Source organism: Carassius auratus, unplaced genomic scaffold, assembly GCF_003368295.1.
Source record: "Carassius auratus strain Wakin unplaced genomic scaffold, ASM336829v1 scaf_tig00025417, whole genome shotgun sequence".
Taxonomy (NCBI): Eukaryota; Metazoa; Chordata; class Actinopteri; order Cypriniformes; family Cyprinidae; genus Carassius; species Carassius auratus.
The window spans coordinates 1,008-21,025 of NW_020525418.1; the positions used below are offsets into that span (position 1 = coordinate 1,008).

The following is a 20,018-nucleotide window of genomic DNA, read 5'->3' on the forward strand; positions in this document are numbered from 1 at the left end:
CACTTTAAAGAAGCTATTTAAAAATGGCCTTAGTGGTGGAAATATTGCCAGGTTATACATATTTATACCCGTCCATTCCAAACGGGTCAATTAAATCAAAACTTCTAACAATTGGTCTTAACCTCCTAAGAATAGTGTCCAGTGCTGAACAATGACCCCTTTCTCCACTTCCAAGGGTCCAGAAGCTTTTTTTATGGCTGTTTAAAAGTGCATTGAATTGGTTTAGTATTTTTGCTGTAATCCGTTTGGTGAACCTCCACAGTACAATGAACACTAATCCTTCAGTCCACACAAAAACACACTCATTCTTTCTCACCTACAGCACCGGTTTTGTTTGGGTGAGGAAGCTGTGATTTCTAGTAGGATGTAGGCGTTCTGCTGCTAAAAAGACTAGAATAGGAGAAGAAATGTGAAATGAGGAATAAAAAAAACACCTCAGAGCTGCAAGCACAGGCTAAAATAACTCGCATTAAAATTGCATTCAATTTAATGAAGGTACTATTCAAACGTCCATGTATTATTTTAATTAAATCTTAATAATTAATTTACAGAAGGCAGACTTTGTCTTCTAGCTTTCATGACTTAATTTGAATGACATTATTACCGCGTTTGGATCTTAAAACTATTTCCTGCTCAGTGAATGGCAAAATTTTTTATTAAATAAATAGATAAATAAAAGAAATTATTTCACCCCATATGCAAAAAGAAAGGAAAAAAAGCAATTATATTTTGTAGATACATTTTTACATGAAAATGCACTACATTCGCTCCTATAACCTGTTGTCATTCATGCATAAGTAAATACACAAATTTAAATTAATATAAATTAATCAATTATACAAATAAATAAGTGCATTAAAAATAAATGCTCAAAATATTAAAAGTATAAATGAGTGAACTTAAGTAAATGCAGAAAATAGCAATGCATAAATGCATGAATAAATAAATGCATGAATAAATACATAAAATGATAGTTTGCATATATACAGTTTAATTTGTACCTTTAAAAAAAGTACATTGGTTCTTACAATTTCAGTTATTTTATGCATGCATGATAAATAATAATTAATGCATAATATAAGAATGCATAATAAATGCACAACATATTAATGCATGAAACCATAAATAAATGCAAAAAGTGAAAATAAATGCTAACGTAACACAATAATATGATATAAATTTACTCATAATGTCAATCAAAATATCACATTATAATATGCATTATTGTTAAAATGCACTCTATGCCATTGTGGACATGAGAACAGCCTTCAGAGAGACACACAGCATCTAATCCAAAGCGTTCGGTCCATGCAGCATTCAACCCCGGTAAAGCTGACAATCAGAACCAGAGTTCAGCAGCTCTCTGTGAGAAGAAACGTCCCACTGTGAGCCAGTCTACTGAGACAACACCAGAGAACACCTGAGACCTGAGAGACGACGGACCCGAGCTGACCTCACCCGAACACAAAAACATCCTGAGGAGACATGTCTTTTTCAATAAATTGAGAATCTGTTACTTGTTGCTGCCTAAAGTGTCAGATTTTTCACCTGTTTAATGGTAAAAATGTTGCATCACTTTAGTACATGATTTGAGAAACGCAACACAGACGTTGCAGGATAACATTACTTTTTCACAATTCATTAAAAAACAAATACAAAATAAACAAACAAACAAACAAACAGATCAGCCCTTTCTAGGCTGATTTAATTCCAGGGTGTTTCAACCCAATGCTGAATTATGTGAACTCACTAACTGACGTTAATTTTGGCATAAAAGAACAAAGTTGCTCATAAAAGAGCAATAACCTTTGGGAAATGGAAGCCAATATTCTTGAAAAAAAACGTAATTGTTTTGATGGCGTCCAGATACGGAATCTTATCCGACACCCCGAGGCTCTTTTAAAATGATCAAACGTTTAAGGCATAAAACACTTTTCATTTTCCATCCACTTGCATTATAATAGTCGGACTGTATTCAGCGGCGCAACATTTCCATATTTAGTATGAGTCACTGAAGAAAAGGCCGTAAAGTTACAGCGTGTGATTTATACAGTGGAGGAGAAACTGTTCGATACGCAGAATAAGAGAGCAGAAAATAAAGACAGAGACAGAGAGAGCGCAAAAGACGGTAAATAAAGGAGGAGTGTTTGTTCTGCTTCAGTGCCATGCTGGATTTGTGATTTCATAGGCTAAACCCCAGGGGAACAGCGTGAAGTAGAGGAACTCATTTCAGCCTGAATTCAGATTGATTTCCTATCTAGCTCCTTCTCAATGGAGGCAGTGCAGGGCCAAATAAACATAAGGTCACTGCATCAATCTCTGCCACTTCCTTCTCATGCCATCTGAGCGAGTTTCACAGCCACTCCAAACACTGCTCGACCGGCTCGCGCTCTTCAGAAAAAGCTCATTTATTTAATAGACAAATGCCCGAGGAATTTAGTCGCAGTGTTTTGGCGAGTAACATCTGTGTCTAGAGTAGCATAATACACCATAAATAAATAAATAATGCAATGCACGTGTATAAATATAGTCATGATACCTAAACGATTAAAATAACTGTCTTCCATTGAAATATATTTGTTTTGTTTTTATGTATACAGTATATATGTGTGTGTGTGTGTGTGTGGGCATGTTTTTGTGACATATAAGGGCACAACTCTGTATAATGATATGGGTATGACACAGGTATTAAAAGGAGGGGGTGACCGATGAGGACATAACCCATGTCCCCATTTTTCAAAACGCTTATAAATCATACAGAATGAGTTTTTTTTTAGAAAGTATAAATGCAACAAAGTTTCCTGTGAGGGTTAGGGTTGGGTGTAGGGTTGGTGTAGGGCGATAGAATATACAGTTTCTACAGAATAAACACCATTACACCTATGGGATGAACACACTTTACACAAAACAAACATGAGTGGGTGTGTGTGTGTGTGTGTGTGTGTGTGTGTGTGTGTGTGTGTGTGTGTGTGAGCCGTGCTGACAAAGAGAGTTGGAATGCGTACGGTTTAATTTTGAGCTAAAGACAAAAAATGTTACAAATGTCAGGTTTCCATAAAAATGAGTTTATTAAGACCATGTCTATCAATCCCAATACTCCAAATAGTAATTAAACATCTAAAATGAATCTGTGCGATCCTGATACATACACATACTGTTTACACAGAATTACAGTAAGATATTCACGCAAACATAATCTGCTACGTCTTAAGTGAACGTTTGGGGAAAAACATTTTAAATATCTTGACTGTAATTTCATAACGAATCTCTTGTAGCTTGACAAGCTCGTTTCAGAATAGCTCCCTAACACTTCCATTCACATCTGACCACAACAAACTGTTAAAAGCACAGCTACATCTGCTGACATTTAAATAATGCAACCAATGTTAATCTTAATTAGCCATCAACTACTGCTGACTGTTTAAAAACTTAAAATACACCCTTTTTGCGGCGCGCTTACGTAACGTGTGCCTCTTAGCTACAACACCAGAGAAAACCTGCTGGGGCTCTGTCCCAACTCACACTGAACTCTTATAAAATACATTTTTATGAAGCCAATTGAACTCATTTGCAACCCTTTCATTATAAAGCTTGTTTTCTGCAATGGGATAAAAAATAAATCTTATATTTTCTAACAACTGCAAGATTACGTATACCTCACGATTTGGGCTTTTTTCTCAGTTGTGACATTAAATCTCACAATTGCAAGATATGAACTCGTAATTGCAGGTTTAACTATTGCAATTCAGATTTTTACATTTTTCTCTTTATATGTTGAGCTTATATCTTAAAATTATGACTTTTTTTGCAAGTTATAAACTGTACGTTTACATGATTTATATAAGAGGATAACAAAAATGTGCTTGTGACTTTCCCCTACAATTCAGATTTTTTTCGGAAGTTTCTATATCACAATTCAGATTTTTCTTCTTAGAATTGGAAGTTTATACTGTATCTTGCAATTAAAAATTTTGGTAACACTTTAGAATAAGGTTCCCTTAGTTAATGTTAGTTAATGTATTAATTAACATGAACAAACAATGAATAATACATTACTGTATTTATTCATCTTCGTTAATGTTAGTTAATGAAAATACAGTTATTCATTGTTAGTTCATGGTAATTCACAGTGCATTAACTAATGTTAACAAGCACAACTTTTGATTTAAATAATGCATTAGTAAATGTTGAAATTAACATGAACTAAGACTTATAAATGCTGTAGAAGGATTGTTCTTGCTTAGTTCATGTTAACGAAAGTAGTTAACTAACATTAACTAATGGAACCTCATTCTAAAGTGTTACAAAAACATTTTTCTTTGAAATGTGAGATACAAACGAATAATCGCAAGATAAAAAGTATCTCAAGTATCACAAATTTTCTATTATTTTATGGTGGTAAAAGCTTCCATATGACATTTATTAATTTACCTTTTGGCACACACTTCATGTCAGGAACACAAGTAATCCTTTAAATGCTCTCTAGGCTTTTTTAAAAGAGCCATGGTGGTCTGAATCAGATTTTTGGTGGTTGCTGCCATGAAACTACTTTTTTAACTACATGAACCTTTTGTAAGGAGAAGTAACATCTTGACCTGCATTAGGTTTCTCAGAGCCGTGAAGCCCTGATGTCCAGCTGGAGCGGGATGATACGCCTCCCGTTCAGTCCGTTTCTCTCCGTTCTGCTACAAAAGAGCGTGTAATCGAGTGGCTTTTAGTAGATTTAACATGAGGAAATGACGGCACGTTCTCAGGATGTAATCTCCTCACACGCTCGGCGTGAGCACTGCATCATGAATGTTTCATCAGGACTCACTCACACAGATACCAACATCAGTAAAGTCTACCGCACCTCAAAGGGAAGAAAGACCTTTCTCAGGAAAGAAGCACATTTCCTGGAGTTGATTACTTGCTACGCAAACCAGTGATTTAATCTCGCAATTCTGTCAAACAGGCAGCAAAGATGTGGTTTTTACTCTTTTTTTTTTTTTTTTTTTTTTTAAATCAGAGCTGCTCTGCAACTCTTCTGGCCACAGAAGATCCAAACACACATCTCTGTGTGCTGTATAACAATGATAGATCCAGCTTAAACACAGAGGAAGAAGTTCTGGTTGAGCACACACATGGGTAAACATTCAGACGAGGCAATGGTTTACATTTCACTCTTATTCTGGGACAGAGAGATAACAATTCATTTATTTGAGGGCTTCTTAATCAAGGCCTACCTTGCTGTAAATTTAGGGTCTGTCCTCTAAAATAACCCCAAAACTCAAAATTAGTCAGCCAATTAAGCTCTTCACGTTCACCACATCTGTATATGAATTTAACTACAGTTTAAAAACAAAATGTAATCAAAATGATTTTTCTTAAATAATTTTCTTAAGCTCACTCATTTTGTATTTACATGATAAAAAAATACAATAAAAACAGCAATATTATGAAATATTATTACCATTTAAAATAAATGTTTTCTATGGGAATATACGTTAAATTGTAATTTAGTTCTGTGCTGCAAAGCTGAATTTTCAGCAGTCTTTTTCAGTGTCCTTCAGAAATCATTTTAATATGCTGATTTGCTGCTCAGGAAACATTTCTGATTATTAATGTTTAAAAAGCAGTTGTGCTGCTGAATATATATTCTCAAATTACATTTTATTTTATTTATCTTGGACGAATAGAAAGTTCAAAGAAACAGCACCACTTTTGTTGAATATAATGCACCTTTGCTGAATAAAACAAAAACAAAAATAGATTTATACATCATCTGAATTCTAGTGATGTATGGTTTGTTAGGAGGACAATATTTGGTCGAGATACAACTATATGAAAATCTGGAATCTGAGGGTGCTAATTTTTTTTATCTAAATATTGAAAAAAAAAATCACCTTTAAAGTCGTCCAAATTAAGTTCTTAGCAATGCATATTACTAATCAAAAATTATGTTTTTAGATATTTATAGTAGAAAATTAACAAAATACCTTCATGGAACATGATCTTTACTTAATGTTCTAATGCTTTTTGCCATAAAATAATTTATTTTTTTGATGACTATTTTTGTGGTCCAGGGTCACATTTAATTCAATATAATATAATATAATGACCCTCAAACTTTTGCACAGTACATTACTTCTCTACTATATATGGCCAAACTACTCTGAATGTCCGCAGTAAACTAAACAAACAATACAATGATTCAAATGATAAATTGGCTTTGTTTAAAAGACAAAAGGCCACAAAACAAGGTCCATAACTTTAGGAGAAAGTAGCTGCATTCAAATTCCCATGCACTGCATTTGATGAACAACTTCTCTATCGAGGGACATTATGCAAGAAACCAGATCTCCAGAATCAATACGGAGCAGCTCTAGGGTATTTCTACATGAGCACCAACCAAAACAGCGTGATTAACCCTGCTCTCCTACCTGCACTCGGCTGCTGGGGTCCTTTTTTATCCATTTGATGACCGTCTCGTAGACCAGCTCCTCTGCTTTCGTGTTCAGGCTGTCGTTGGACATGTAACTGACCAGGTCTTCTTTGGAAATGTTGAGGATCTCGTCCTGACCGGCCACGTCGGGGAAGTTCTGCAGGGCGAAGGCCTTTGCCATGTTGTGGAGTTCGGTGCACTGCATCGCCTCGGCCATGGCCAACACTCCCAGACAGTTAGCAGCCGTCAGCTGTTTCTCTGTGAGAGACACACACGTACACACATGAGCTGGGAAACAAACCTTGAGCACACTAACAATGAGAGGTGTTGGGAAGATTCAATTTACCCAAGCTGTGTAATATATAAGTGTAATATCTCAAGCAGCTGGATGGAAAAAGACCCAAGCATGGGAATCGATCAGGGACTTTGATTCCTCCAGACAGACAGAGACCTTTTCTACTGCATGGAAGGTCAACAACAAACTACTACTAAACCTGCACTTACTTCATAAGAACAGAACATGCGGCTTCAAGTCAACATTAAACCCATGCACTATCCTTTTTACTTCCACAACAAATGAGAAATATAAATTAAGATGTTATAAATACAAATAGTTTTTGTAAATAAATGTTACACAGGAATAAAAACAAAACAAATACAATAAATATAATAAAATATATAAATAAATAATATCATCCTATTATAATATTATCATGTAAGCGGTAAGTCATGGGTCAAGAACTGAAATTTTAAATAAAATGGATAAAAAGTGTTTGCTGAATGCATGACAATAAATAAATATAAATAATAAACAATGATATTAAATGTGTGTATAAATCTATATGTATTATATTTATACATTATGAAAATGTTTATTTATAAAATTCCTCACTAAGGTTATATATTCTCTTTTAAATGCATTTTTTTTAAATTGTTAATAAATGCAAAATATATATTTTTATGTACAATAAATGTTAAATTATATAAATGACTTTTAGAAATACTATCAGAAATAATATTTCCAGATATATAACATATGTTTTATGTTATATTTTATATTATATGTTAACATATTATATATAACATATTATATATAAACACACAAAAATACAAACACACACATGCACATATATAGAGTCTATTAACTTACATTCTGTAAGTGGCATTTAAAAAAATTGTTTTTAATATCAACTGATTTTTGTGTAAACATATCATATATTCTATGACATGCAAATACTGAAAAGTGAATTGTTTTTATTAAAACATTAAATGCTTATACTGTATAATGAATTTTATTTTTATGCAATGCATTTTCATATTGCATAATGGTGTGATCGTATAACCTGTGCATTTAATTTCTCAACATATCATTATTTCATATTATTGTGCAATTTGAATCATAATTACTTTACTAGCATTTTAGAAAGGCTGCATTAACTACAAAAGTAAATAATTAAGGCTTTAAGTGGGTGAAATTGCAGATGTGAGCATTACTCTTTCTGCTTTAAATAAAGCATAAAGTATATGACGAGCTCTGGGTAAAGGTGTAAATAACACACCTCCCAACCCCTTAAAACACAATTATGTGTAATGAAAGCACATGCGCTTATGAAAGTGTAAATGGCTTCGATTTCTTTTACCAAAAATTGTAATGCCCCATCTTGACTGTACTAAAAACTCTTTCACCCTGTTGAAACCTTGAAGAAGAATCTCTTTTGGAAAGCGTTCACTTTCAATACACATTCAAGTGCCATATATTGCTTATCTGAAGCAGTCACGCTAACAAGAGCGTCTCAAGTCAGTCTTGCACAGTTCGACTTTTGTATACTGAAGTATACGGAGCGCTCTCCCTACAGGAGAGAAAGTCATTTCATAGGTGTTGAGGTGCTGATAGATTAATAAGCACCGGATCCCAGGGGTTCATGGGAAGAGAAGCACAAACCAGAGCTGTCAGAGCCACCGACATCCACTTTTTGATTCTGAAGTTAAACTCATTATTCACATTCCTCGCACCTGCCATATAAACAGCAAATGTAAAAAGGGCATAATTCATGAGAGTGTCAGAAAGAATTTTGATTACTCAATTCAGTTAAGTGCTGTCAAATATATAGTCACTTTGTCACTAGTTAGTCAAAGTGCGCTTCAATTATTTTTAAGAGTGACAACTGCGTACTACAACCAAAAATCACTAATGAATTATAATGTTGTATATAAAATACAAATGTTGCACAGGTGTAAAAATAATGAAAATAAATACATACAAAGAATAATGCATAAATATGTATCAATAAGTTTTAAATATGTAGATGTTTAAGAAAAGTAAAAGATGTTGTAGAAAAAAAAAGTGTACAAGCAATAGGGATAACCTCACCCTGGAGAGGATTGTGAAACAAAACCCATTCAAAAATGTGGGGGAGATTCACAAAGAGTGGACTGCAGCTGGAGTCAGTGCTTCAAGAACCACTACACACAGACGCATGCAAGACATGGGTTTCAGCTTCGCATTCCTTGTGTCAAGATACTCTTGAACAACACTGTGTTTTCTGAGGTCAAAGGTCAACACAGCCGTATACCAGGAAGTTTTAGAGCACTTCATGTTTCCTGCTGCTGACCAACTTTATGGAGATGCAGATTTCATTTTCCAACAGGACTTGGCACCTGCACACAGTGCCAAAGCTACCAGTACATGGTTTTAGGACCATGGTATCCCTGTTCTTAATTGGCCAGCAAACTCACCTGACCTTAACCCCATAGAAAATCTACGGGTATTGTGAAGAGGAAGATGCAATATGCAAGACCCAAGAATGCAGAAGAGCTGAAGGCCATTATCAGAGCAACCTGGGCTCTCATAACACCTGAGCAGTGCCACAGACTGATCGACTTCATGCCACGCCGCATTGCTGCAGTAATTAAGGCAAAAGGAGCCTCAACTAAGTATTGACTGTTGTACATGCTCATACTTTTCATTTTCATACTTTCTAGTTGGCCAGGATTCCTAAAAATCCTTTCTTAGTATTGGTCTTAAGTAATTAATTTTCTGAGATACTGAATTGGGATTTTCCTTAGCTGTCAGTTATAATCATCAAAATTGAAAGAAATAAACATTTGATATATATCAGTCTGTGTGTAATGAATGCATATAATATACAAGTTTCACTTTTTGAATGGAATTAGTGAAATAAATCAGTAAATCTTTTTGATGATATTCTAATTATATTACCAGCACCTATATATATATATATATATATATATATATATATTAATTAATTAAGAATTAATTAAGAATTAAGAATTAATTAAGAAATATATTCAAGTATAAATATTTTGAAAAATAATGTTAATAAATTAACAATTAATAAATATTAATTTCCAAATATACAATTAATAAATAATTAATATCTATATATACACACACACACACAGAGAGAGAGCAAAATTCATGCTGAAAATCAGTTTTAAAACCACAAATACAAACTACTCAAACAGCATGAATTTATTCATTCCATTTCAATTTACAGATCAAATCCCTAACCCTAACCCTAAATCATAATCCAGCATCCTGCAAGCGTCTGAATTCAAATTGTGGAGCTCAATTGACATGTAAACAGCATTGTCAATTCAATCCTGAATGATGCCGAGCCGGCCGTCAGGATCTACATGCTAAAATATGGATGGATGGACTCCTCAGAGTCTGGCTCCTGGTGCAATATCTGACTAAAGTATTACGACAAGTATTCAGATAACTAGAAATTACCACATATCAACCTTCAAGATATCTGATTCGCAACCAGTGTGCAAGTCATTACGACTTCTGTAATGAGCAACTGTATTTCTGATTCACTTCAGTCCACAGCAGAGCGTGTATGTGTGTATGTGTGTGTGTGTGTGTGTGTGTGTGTTGTGCTCATGTGTCAATCAACATAACACAAGCCTCCAGCTCTGAAAGGAGAAACAGAATCCAGAAGGAAAGACTGAGACATGGACAGAATGAATAATGAGCATATTCCCTCACGGCTTCACCATGAAGTTCCAGTAAATTACTCCAAGTTTTTAGAGTACCTTCAAAAACAAACTCATTAGAAAGCCAATTACCATAATTTGTCCATGAGAGATTGAGAACTACAATCATGTTCTGCATTTACTGTATTTATTTCCTGAGGTCCTCTCACAATGTTACTCAAGGTTACTTGCACCAAATGCAGGTTTGCTTGACTGCTTTTTAATTCTCGCTTTGACCAGACGTGATGGGAAACGTTTTTCGGAGCAATTTGTCTGAAAATGAAACTAATGCATACAGGGTTGTATTACATGCATGCAATTTAGTGACTGAATTTGCTGCAAGATTTTGAAAAAAGTTTCTGGGGAAACATTTCATCCGGCAGGTTCTTACCGAGGAAGGAGACACAGACTTTGCAGAAAGTGTTGAACTGGAACTTGTTGGCCACCTCCAGTAAGGTCTTGGCATTGGCCGAGTCAATAATGAGGGAGCCGGTGTAAACAAACTCCAGGAGAAGCTCCAGAACCTCTGAACTGATGTTGCTCATTGTCAGCTGCATCTTCTCACCGTTTCTGTTCTCTCCCGATAACCTGGACACAGCATGAAGAAGGTTAAACCTGCAGCTTGTGTCTCATTTATTAGTTTTCAGTTCACTTTTGATCTGTTCCTCTCACAAATATCTATAGACTGACTGTTACTGTTGTTACCTAAAACTACAACTATTAAAAATAGCTTGCATTAACTGAAATAAAGCTAAAATAAAATACAAATATTAGATAAAAAAAAAATACTTAAACAGAAAACAAAAATTAGAAATGCTGCCTTAGCAATAAAATCAGGACTAAAATTAATCAGAACAATTTAATTTAAAAAAAAAAATTGAAATGCTGCCTTGGCAACTACAAAAATATGTATGTATATGTGAATGTTGAATTACTACAAAAAATTAAATTTAATTAAAAATACTAAACAAAATTACTATTTTCTTTTAAGTTTTCATTTTAATTTTAGTTCATGTTACTAAAAACTAAAAATTTAAATGAAGACTGAAAATGTAAACATTAATGCTAAGTCGAAATATTAATAAACACTATAATAATTAATAACTAATATTGAAATAACACTGCTTCAAAGGACCTGAATATAGTTGTATGGACAATTTTAAGGCATTTCTCATGATCTTTTCTGGAGTTGTGTCACTGCTACATCACCGCATAAAGGTTTTACAATAATTTTAGACAGAAAAAAAACCAGCATACTTAACGACATGAGTCTGATTAAACAATAGTTTGTGGACTCCTCCTTTAAGAAACAATTAAAAACCTATCAAGCAGTCAAAGCGAGATGGACTCATTTGGAAGAGCATCAACTAAAGCTGTTCAGCAAGTGTGACTCAAAGTCAAGCCTGTGCATTTCTCTACAGCAGCGCTTGAGGGAAAACTTGAGTGAGCTGCTATGCATTTTCATGCATAATACATGTTTAAAGGCATATGGAGAGTGCAGATTGCCTGGCTCCTGAGATGAGCTGCTCTCCGTCTAGAAGAGGGCCGCTGGCTTAGCATATCTGCTGAGGGCTGACTGGCAGACGGACGCACTGCGGTTTTGGTTTTCGCCATTGTTTGGGTGCATGTCTTTAGACACTAACCTATAAACCTCAATTATCAGGGACGCTGCAAAAAAACAAAGGTGTCTGGAGAAACAAAAGCTCATAATGATGTTCCATTAATGGACGACTACATCCAACAAGCGGTTAGACATGGCAGTGAGGTGGAAATAATAATAATGATAACCTCTCTTCTGCTTCGCCTTATGCTTCCTATTCTACTCAAGACACATGCATTAAAGGTGAAGTGTGTAATTTCTGAGTCACTATCAGCAGCAGATAAAAAAATCTTCTTTGAGGTAAGTAAATGTGAAGGGTGTTTGCATGTGTTTCTGGAGAACAAACACTTTTGCTGATCGAGTTGTGTTTTAAAATGCATCATATAAAGCAGAGTAAAATGCGAGCAATTTAATGCTACACCAAAACTCAGATAAATTATATAAGCATAACAAATCTCATTTCCTCAAATCACAACATGTGTTTAAAGGAATAGTTCATCCAAAAATGGCAATTTCCTGAAAATGTACATGTACTCTCCCTCAGGGCTCAGGTTATCCAAGATGTAGATGAGTTTGTTTCTTCATCAGATTTGGAGAATTGTAGCATTACTTGTAGCAACCAGTGGATCATCTGCAGTGAATGGGTGCCGTCAGAATGAGAGTCCAAACAGCTGATTAAAAACATCACAATAATCCAGTTCATTAATTAACGTCTTGTGAAGCCAAAAGCTGTGGACTTGTAAGACAATCCATCAATAAGACAGTTTAACTTTAAACCATTGCTTCTGGCAAAAATAGACTGTAAATCCATAATCCATTATAGCGCTTTCTCCAGTGGAAAAGTCCATCTCCTATTATCCTGTTACTTCAAAATCCAGCCACGTTATTTATTTAAGCATGTTTTGGACTGTTTACACTCATAAACGGTGTTTGATCTGTGCAAATATCTCTCCCGATTCAAACCAGATTACTTTTTCACTGGAGAAAGCAATATTATGGATGGAAGACTTAGGTCTTTAGATGGAAGGAACAGTTTAACACCCTAACGATGGATTTGTTTCTTGCCGTTTTTTACTTTACAAGATTTTAATTGATGGATTGGTGTCTTGAGGATTACTTGTGGATTACTGTGATGTTTTTATCAGCTGTTTTGGATTCTCATTCTGACGGCACCCATTCACTACAGAGGATCCATTGGTGGGCAAGTGATGAAATTACACATTTCTCCAAATCTGATGAAGAAACAAACTCATCTGCATCTTGCAAATTGTAAATTTTTCATTTTTGGGTGAGGCATTTCTTAAAAATTCTAGATGTGCAACATATGCACAGATAAATGCATGCTACATGTGACAGACAGACAGACAGACAGTGTAATGAAAGCAGGGAAGGAAAGGAGGGGGTAGAAAATCAGTTCTGCCACAGGGAACCAGCAGCCATCCTACAGGGAAAGGGACCATTCCATGACTGGGACGTGGATTTACTTTCAAACACCTGCCAAAACAGAGTTCAACACGGCCTGCGTACGAACGGTGACGTTAGTCGTTATAAGAGCATGGACTTGGAGGAGGCAAAAAGCAGAGTATGAAGGTGAGGTGGGTGTCTCTGGCAGTGGCTGAAAAATCAAGAAATGTTACTCCTGAAAAGAAAAACAAAAATGCAAAGTTTATTGCTGTCAGGTGTATGTGGAGGAGGAGAAATATTAAGAAACAAAAATGCAAAAAAGTCGTTGACCATTAAGAGGTGGGAAAGAAAAAGAGCTCTCTCTGTGTCCCTGAGATCATGCTTAAATTTGCAGTATTTCCATAAACACTGCTGCTTAGAAAAGTGCTTTCGGGCCATAATTTTATTCTCAAGTATGATCACATGTCTGGCCTGAAAAAAAATAATCTATATGGTTATCAAAATCTTTTGTCCATGGACTATGACTATTATATTGATTAAACTAGGACCAGTCAGTGACGACAATATGGCACTGGAAGGGGGAAAAAGACTTGAATTAAAAAATGAATGAAAGGGTGCATAATATTTGAATGATTTTGCTGGTTTCTAAAATGCCTCTCTTTTGGATACATTCAGGCAGCATCACATGTACTCATTTTAGAGGTCCCAGAATGCATTGCAATTTAAATAAACTATTTCTAAACAAATAAAATATAATACAACAAAAAAAAAAACCTAAAATAGATGAGTTTAGAAATAAACCCACAAACACATACATGCACAAAGAAACAAATAAATACTAACTTAAAACGAAAATAGTAATAATTCATAATAAAAAATTATATTTTTTAAATATAAATAAAAACACAAACACATAAATGCATAATAAAAGGATATGAAACATAAAATGAATGCTTATATATATATATATATATATATATATATATATATATATATATATATATATATATATATATATATATATATAAGCAAAACAACAACCTGTGCTCAGAAATATAGCTTTTAGTATAAAACGTCAGGCATAAAAATATCTGGCATGAAATATTTTTTTTTAATGGTTATCAGAATTTTTCTTTTTATCCACTAACTACAGCTATTACATTGATTAGACTGGGAAAATACAGTGATAAAAGTACGCCATTTAAAGGGGCCAAAAAACTTTTAAGAATCTCAGGGGTTACTAAAATAAACAATTTCCATTTTTCCCAGAAATGTTGAGCACATTCATTTGCCTACATCCTTGAGTGGGAAGGCAGTCTGAAATATCTATAAATCTGAGTGCTTACATTGTTCCTGCATTCGCTGACATTACTTGCAGACTGTTGGATAACATTATACCTGATCACACATCTCAGCACAGTTTAATCAACATTTGCTTTCATGAAATCTTCAGTGCAAGTGAGTTATTTGAACAGTAAAATGTCTTTTTTAGGTGAAACTACTTTTCTAGTCATGCTTTATGCATTATTTACCTCTTTAGCCGATCATGGCATCAGCTTACAATGGTTTGCATGTTCTTTGGCTGTAGAGCTCTCAAAAACTCTTGTTAAATCATCAATCTGGACTACTGAACCAGTGGGAAACAAGTTTATCCATAAATACAGGAGCCGAGTCGGTGACCCGTCCTCTCAGCGGTGGCACAGCAACTTTGGCGACGGGATGTGACGTCTCCATTCCCTCCTTGAGGGAATGAGGGTTACCATATGTAACCAAGATGTCCCCTTCCAATCGGTCACTCTCGATGTAGCGCCTACAATTTGGTGTAGACCGGAGCTCGGAACAAGTAGTTCCACTCACCATTGTCAAAGCACTACCTCACTGAGTGAGATTGGATAACACTGGGAAAACATACCCATTTCACTTGAAGCAGGGACGCTGTGGAAGCCCCATATTTCCCGAAGGAGTTTTTGGGAGCAAATACACATTAGCATTCATTTAAGTGCATATGGAGAAATCAGAGGAGATTGTTACCCTCTTGGTAAGGCTCCACACAAAGGCTATAGAATATAGCGAACATGTTGGGGGTCGCCCAGCCCGCACCTCTACAAATACCTATCAGCGAGGCACCACATGCCAGCGCCCAGGAGGATGCAACAGTTCTAGTTGAGGGAGCTCACTTCCTGAACCGGCAGGGCACACACTGTGCCTGATAAGCCAGGGTGATGGCATCCACAATCCAGAAGGCCGTCCTCTGCTTAGAGACAACATTCACCTTCTGCCGGCCTCAGGATTACCTGGGAGTCAGCCGTCCCAAACTCTAGGCACGAATTACCAACTGGAATGCGTGCAGGTCCCCTACCCTCTTGATGGAGGCCAGTGCAAGCAGGAGCAGAGTTTTCAATGAAAGAAACTTTAGTTCAACTGAATGCAAATGCTTGAATTGGCCCTACTGTAATGATTTTAGCACTAGAGACAGGTCCCAAGAGGGTATAGAGGGGGGCCGGGAAGGATTTAACATCCTGGCCAGTCAAAGGAACCTGATGAAGAGGCCATGCTTACCGAAAGACTTCCCATTCACGGGATCATGGTACTCAGCAATGGCAGGAACCTGGACTTCTAGGCATAAGTGTGTCTCGTAGATGGTGCTCTTGCCGAAGTGATGGTGTTCGCTACCTACTGGGGTAGGTCACCTAGAAACTCCAAGTCCTGTCCAGGGACTAGACATGGAGGTTTCCAAAGGTCTGGACACGGATGCCAAATGGTGCCCCATCTCTGATTCAGTAGATCCAACCAAAATCCAACTCCATACCGAGAAAAGAGATCCTCTACGATGGGTAGAGTATGATCTTTTCCCAGTTGACCCGAAGGCCCAACAGGCTGAGGTGCCAGAGCACAAAGTCCCTGTGTTCGCACAACTTGTCTTAAGACTGTGCTAGAATAAGCGAATAAGCCAATCGTCAAGATAGTTGAGAATGCAAATACCTAGATCTCTGATGGGAGACAGAGCCCCCTCTGTGACCTTCTTAAAGATACAGGGAGACAGGGACAGCCCAAAGGGCAAAAACTCTGTACTGATATACACGCCCCTCGAACGTGAACTCAGAAATGGTCTGTGGCGCAGAAGAATCGAGACATGAAAGTATGAGTCCTTTAGGTCAATCACTGCAAACCAATCTCGGGGAGGGCCGCACCCGAAGATGCGTTTCTGCGTCAACATCTTGAATGATAATTGATTAGGGGCCAGGTTCAAGACTTGCAGATCCAAGATTGGCCTTAACCCACCGCCTTTCTTGGGTACATTAGAGTAAGGCCGTAAAACCCTGACCTCATATAGGCTGGAGGGACCTGCTCTATCGCATCCTTTGCCAGCAGGACTGCATTCTTTGCTCACAGAACAGGACCATCATCTCCATTCACTTTAGTGAAGCAGATGCCGTTGAACTTGGGGGGGGTGCCAGGTGAACTAAATTGCATAACCGAGGCTGATGGTCTGCAGCGAGATGGGCTGGGTAGCGCTGACCAGGCACCTAGAAATTGTACAAGCGGGACCAGCAGTACCACAGCCGTAACCGCAGTGGGGCAGCGAGATGGAACACAGGGACCCAACTCGGGTGGCTTTTGATCGAGCCCGAGAGGGGTGTGAGTGGTTCCACAGGTTGGCAGAGGGTGCCTGAGTAGGGCCTTTGTTTGACGCTCTCGAACCGCCTGCTGCTGCCGACTGGCGAAGGAGGAGGATGAGTGAGGTCTGGTGTTGGGCTGTCCGCAACTCTCCATGCCCTCCTGGGACCCAGAGATAGAGAAAACCACTCTCTCGTCGAAATTTCTAAATTCTCCACCAGGCCGTCCTCTGGCGGAGGGAGAGATGCCTTCACCATCCCCCAAAAAATAGCTTCCTCTCTCTTTCTGGGTCACCCGTCCTGGGGCCTCTTTTTCTTCCACTCACCGCCAGGTTTGACGGGTGCCAGGATGGGTGGGGCAGCCTGCCTACGCCCAGCTCCATGGTGCCACAGGCCCGGGAGGGGAGGCTAGGTTCGGCCTGCCAGGTGGAGGTGGTATTAGGACACAACTGCATCACAACTGACCACTCCTCCATGGGAACCCTTGTATACACCTTCGACTGCACCACCATAGAAGGTGGTGAGGGAGGAGGAACCATCAGGATGATTTCTGTCATTAAAAGTGCCACCCACAACCTGGTGAGTTCTTCATGCACTTCCGGGAAGAAAGACACTGAGAAACCGATCATTCAACCTTGAAGGCTCGGGATGCAGTGGGTTTTTCCACTTAAGCTCTACCTTCTTGGTGGCCAAGAAAAGCATAGCTGACATCTCTGGATCAAATTCAGGCATTGCCACTATCCTGAAGGTGGCAGCGCAGCCGAATCTTCCTCAGAGAGCCCTCCCTCCAATGCAGTGATGATATCCAGTCCTCGGGAGGAGCATTGAAGGATACCCCTGGTGCGCTCTTCAAAAGGGGCCCAGTGCATTCCTTTGGCTGAACAACTGGATCGGAGTGCTAGAGAAGCGGTAGGCCCCCGAGGGTTTGTTCCCTGAGGGGTTTGCCACCGCTCTGATCCTCAAAAACATCCGTGCCACTGACGAAAATAGTTCTCGCCTAACGGCCAGCATGACGAGCCTTTGATTGTGGCAGTGATCGTGACCATCACCCAGCACCAGGTAACGACCGCATCCAGAAAATGGCATCTTTAAAAAGACAACCCTTCAGGGGCAGCTGGATGCAATAACTGCATGCCAATTTGCATTGGCTCGTTCAGTTTACACTCGAAATAGATTGGTCTATCAAAGTGATATCCCAAGTCATCAGTCACCGCCGAGACGTCGAGAGTGACCGACTGAAAGGGAACTAAAAATGAAATCAAAATAAATGCATGGGCATAAATTCAAAAATAAATGTGAACACTTATAATTGTTCATCATGACAATTATACTCTTCAAACAATGGACTATATTAACTCCACAACATTTCTTCAAATAATTATACTTTAGCTTATGCCTATATTGCTTCTTCCAGACATAAAAAAGATAAGAGGATCAAAAGAAAGCAAAAAAATAAATAAATTACAAGTGGGTATCGAACCACTAGAAGTTAAGTGTCCATTTTAATGGAACAAAACAAATCAAGAGTTGTCAAACTAAAGTGGGCTCTTCAATGCCAGCTATCCATCTCAGACTAATAACAAAGTGTCTATGCTAATATATACGTGCACACACTCCGCAAGTGGCAAACTGATGGATGCACTGCCAGAAACAAAGCACAAATATTCAATAAAATCCAGCAGACAGGCTGAATCTCTGGAGATACTGTGAAATTCATAAGCGGTGCTGCCTTGTATCGATGTGAACGAGGCGGCGTTAATGGCTATATATTACATCCAAACACAGATCCACTTAGTGCATGATTTGCTAAATGGATGAATCACTTTTTAATGCACGTTTTCTCTGAGTACGACAAATACAGCAGGTGTTCTTTATAGACGATTAGATAAACACGGTCCGTTTGACTAATATAAATGATGGGCACCCTGATAACGACAGCATGATACGCTCATTAAAGGGCCTCCAGATATCTCCGATATTAAACTCAATTTACAGCCCAATGCGTGGATCGTTTTTAAGATCAATGTTTCATTCAGATTTGATATTCATCATATAGGCCTTCTTTTCCTTTAAAGTTCAAAGACTGAAGTCAATTTTTAATAAAGCATGTCTGAAGTGTAAACAAGCAAATAATCATGCTGAAATAGTCTAAGACCACTCACATTTTTCCCACTAGAAATGCATGAGAAATTAATAATGCAAGAGTGTTTTTTGAACAGTTTAGTATTCTGCTGCTTTATGGATCATGACACGCCATTGATTTTATTCTGCAGAACAAAACTGTTGACTCAATTTAATGTAGCATGAATTTTCAGCTGATAGCCAGTTCTATGTACATAAATGTCGGATTGAACTTTCCAGTTGAACTCTGTGAAGTTGAACTAGATTGAACTGTCTGTTCAAATGCATTGCATTGCTTTAATACCGCTTGACAAGGTTACATATTTTTGACTTTGTGAAAAGATAAAGAACTGCACAGAGCTAATGTATTTTTCGACTGAATGGCGATGATGTCTTTGTAAGGCGTTGTTCTGTAACCTAATGAACTGCCTACAGGCATCATATGTGCAAAATATTGCTGGTTTCCAAAATGCCATCCCAGAATGCATGCTAGATCGCAATCCCAGAATGCACTGTGACAAGCTCAGTGAAAAAAAAAAAAAACAAACTGAAAATGATTTCTTTAAATAAATAGTGTGTATATGTAATATAAACTTACTACAAACCACTCAAAAAAATAAACGAATACATACATAAATGCATATATGAACGCATAAATCTGTAAATAAATAAATGTGTAAATAAATAAATGTTACTGCATAAATAATTGCAATGAATGCAAATAGATTAATGCATAAATGCGCTTGTGCATAAAAAAATGCATAAGTCTATAAATAAATAGATATTCCTACATAAATTCATAAATACATAAATAAAAAAGCAGAAATGCATAAATACAAAAAACATATGCATA

At 37.2% G+C, this 20,018-nt stretch overlaps 1 protein-coding gene across 1 annotated transcript in view; it reads right to left on the minus strand.

The window, feature by feature from the left end:
* Nucleotides 1-1,339: 1,339 nt before the first annotated feature.
* Nucleotides 1,340-20,018, minus strand: part of LOC113078348 (kelch-like protein 29) — a 64,117-nt gene continuing 45,438 nt past the window's right edge. The window contains exons 7-10 of the mRNA XM_026250673.1: nt 10,815-11,011; nt 6,423-6,682; nt 4,588-4,685; nt 1,340-1,475 (exon numbers count right to left, since the gene is read on the minus strand). Of these exons, the coding sequence (XP_026106458.1) occupies nt 1,340-1,475; nt 4,588-4,685; nt 6,423-6,682; nt 10,815-11,011 (691 nt within the window). The remainder of the gene's footprint in view (nt 1,476-4,587; nt 4,686-6,422; nt 6,683-10,814; nt 11,012-20,018) is intronic.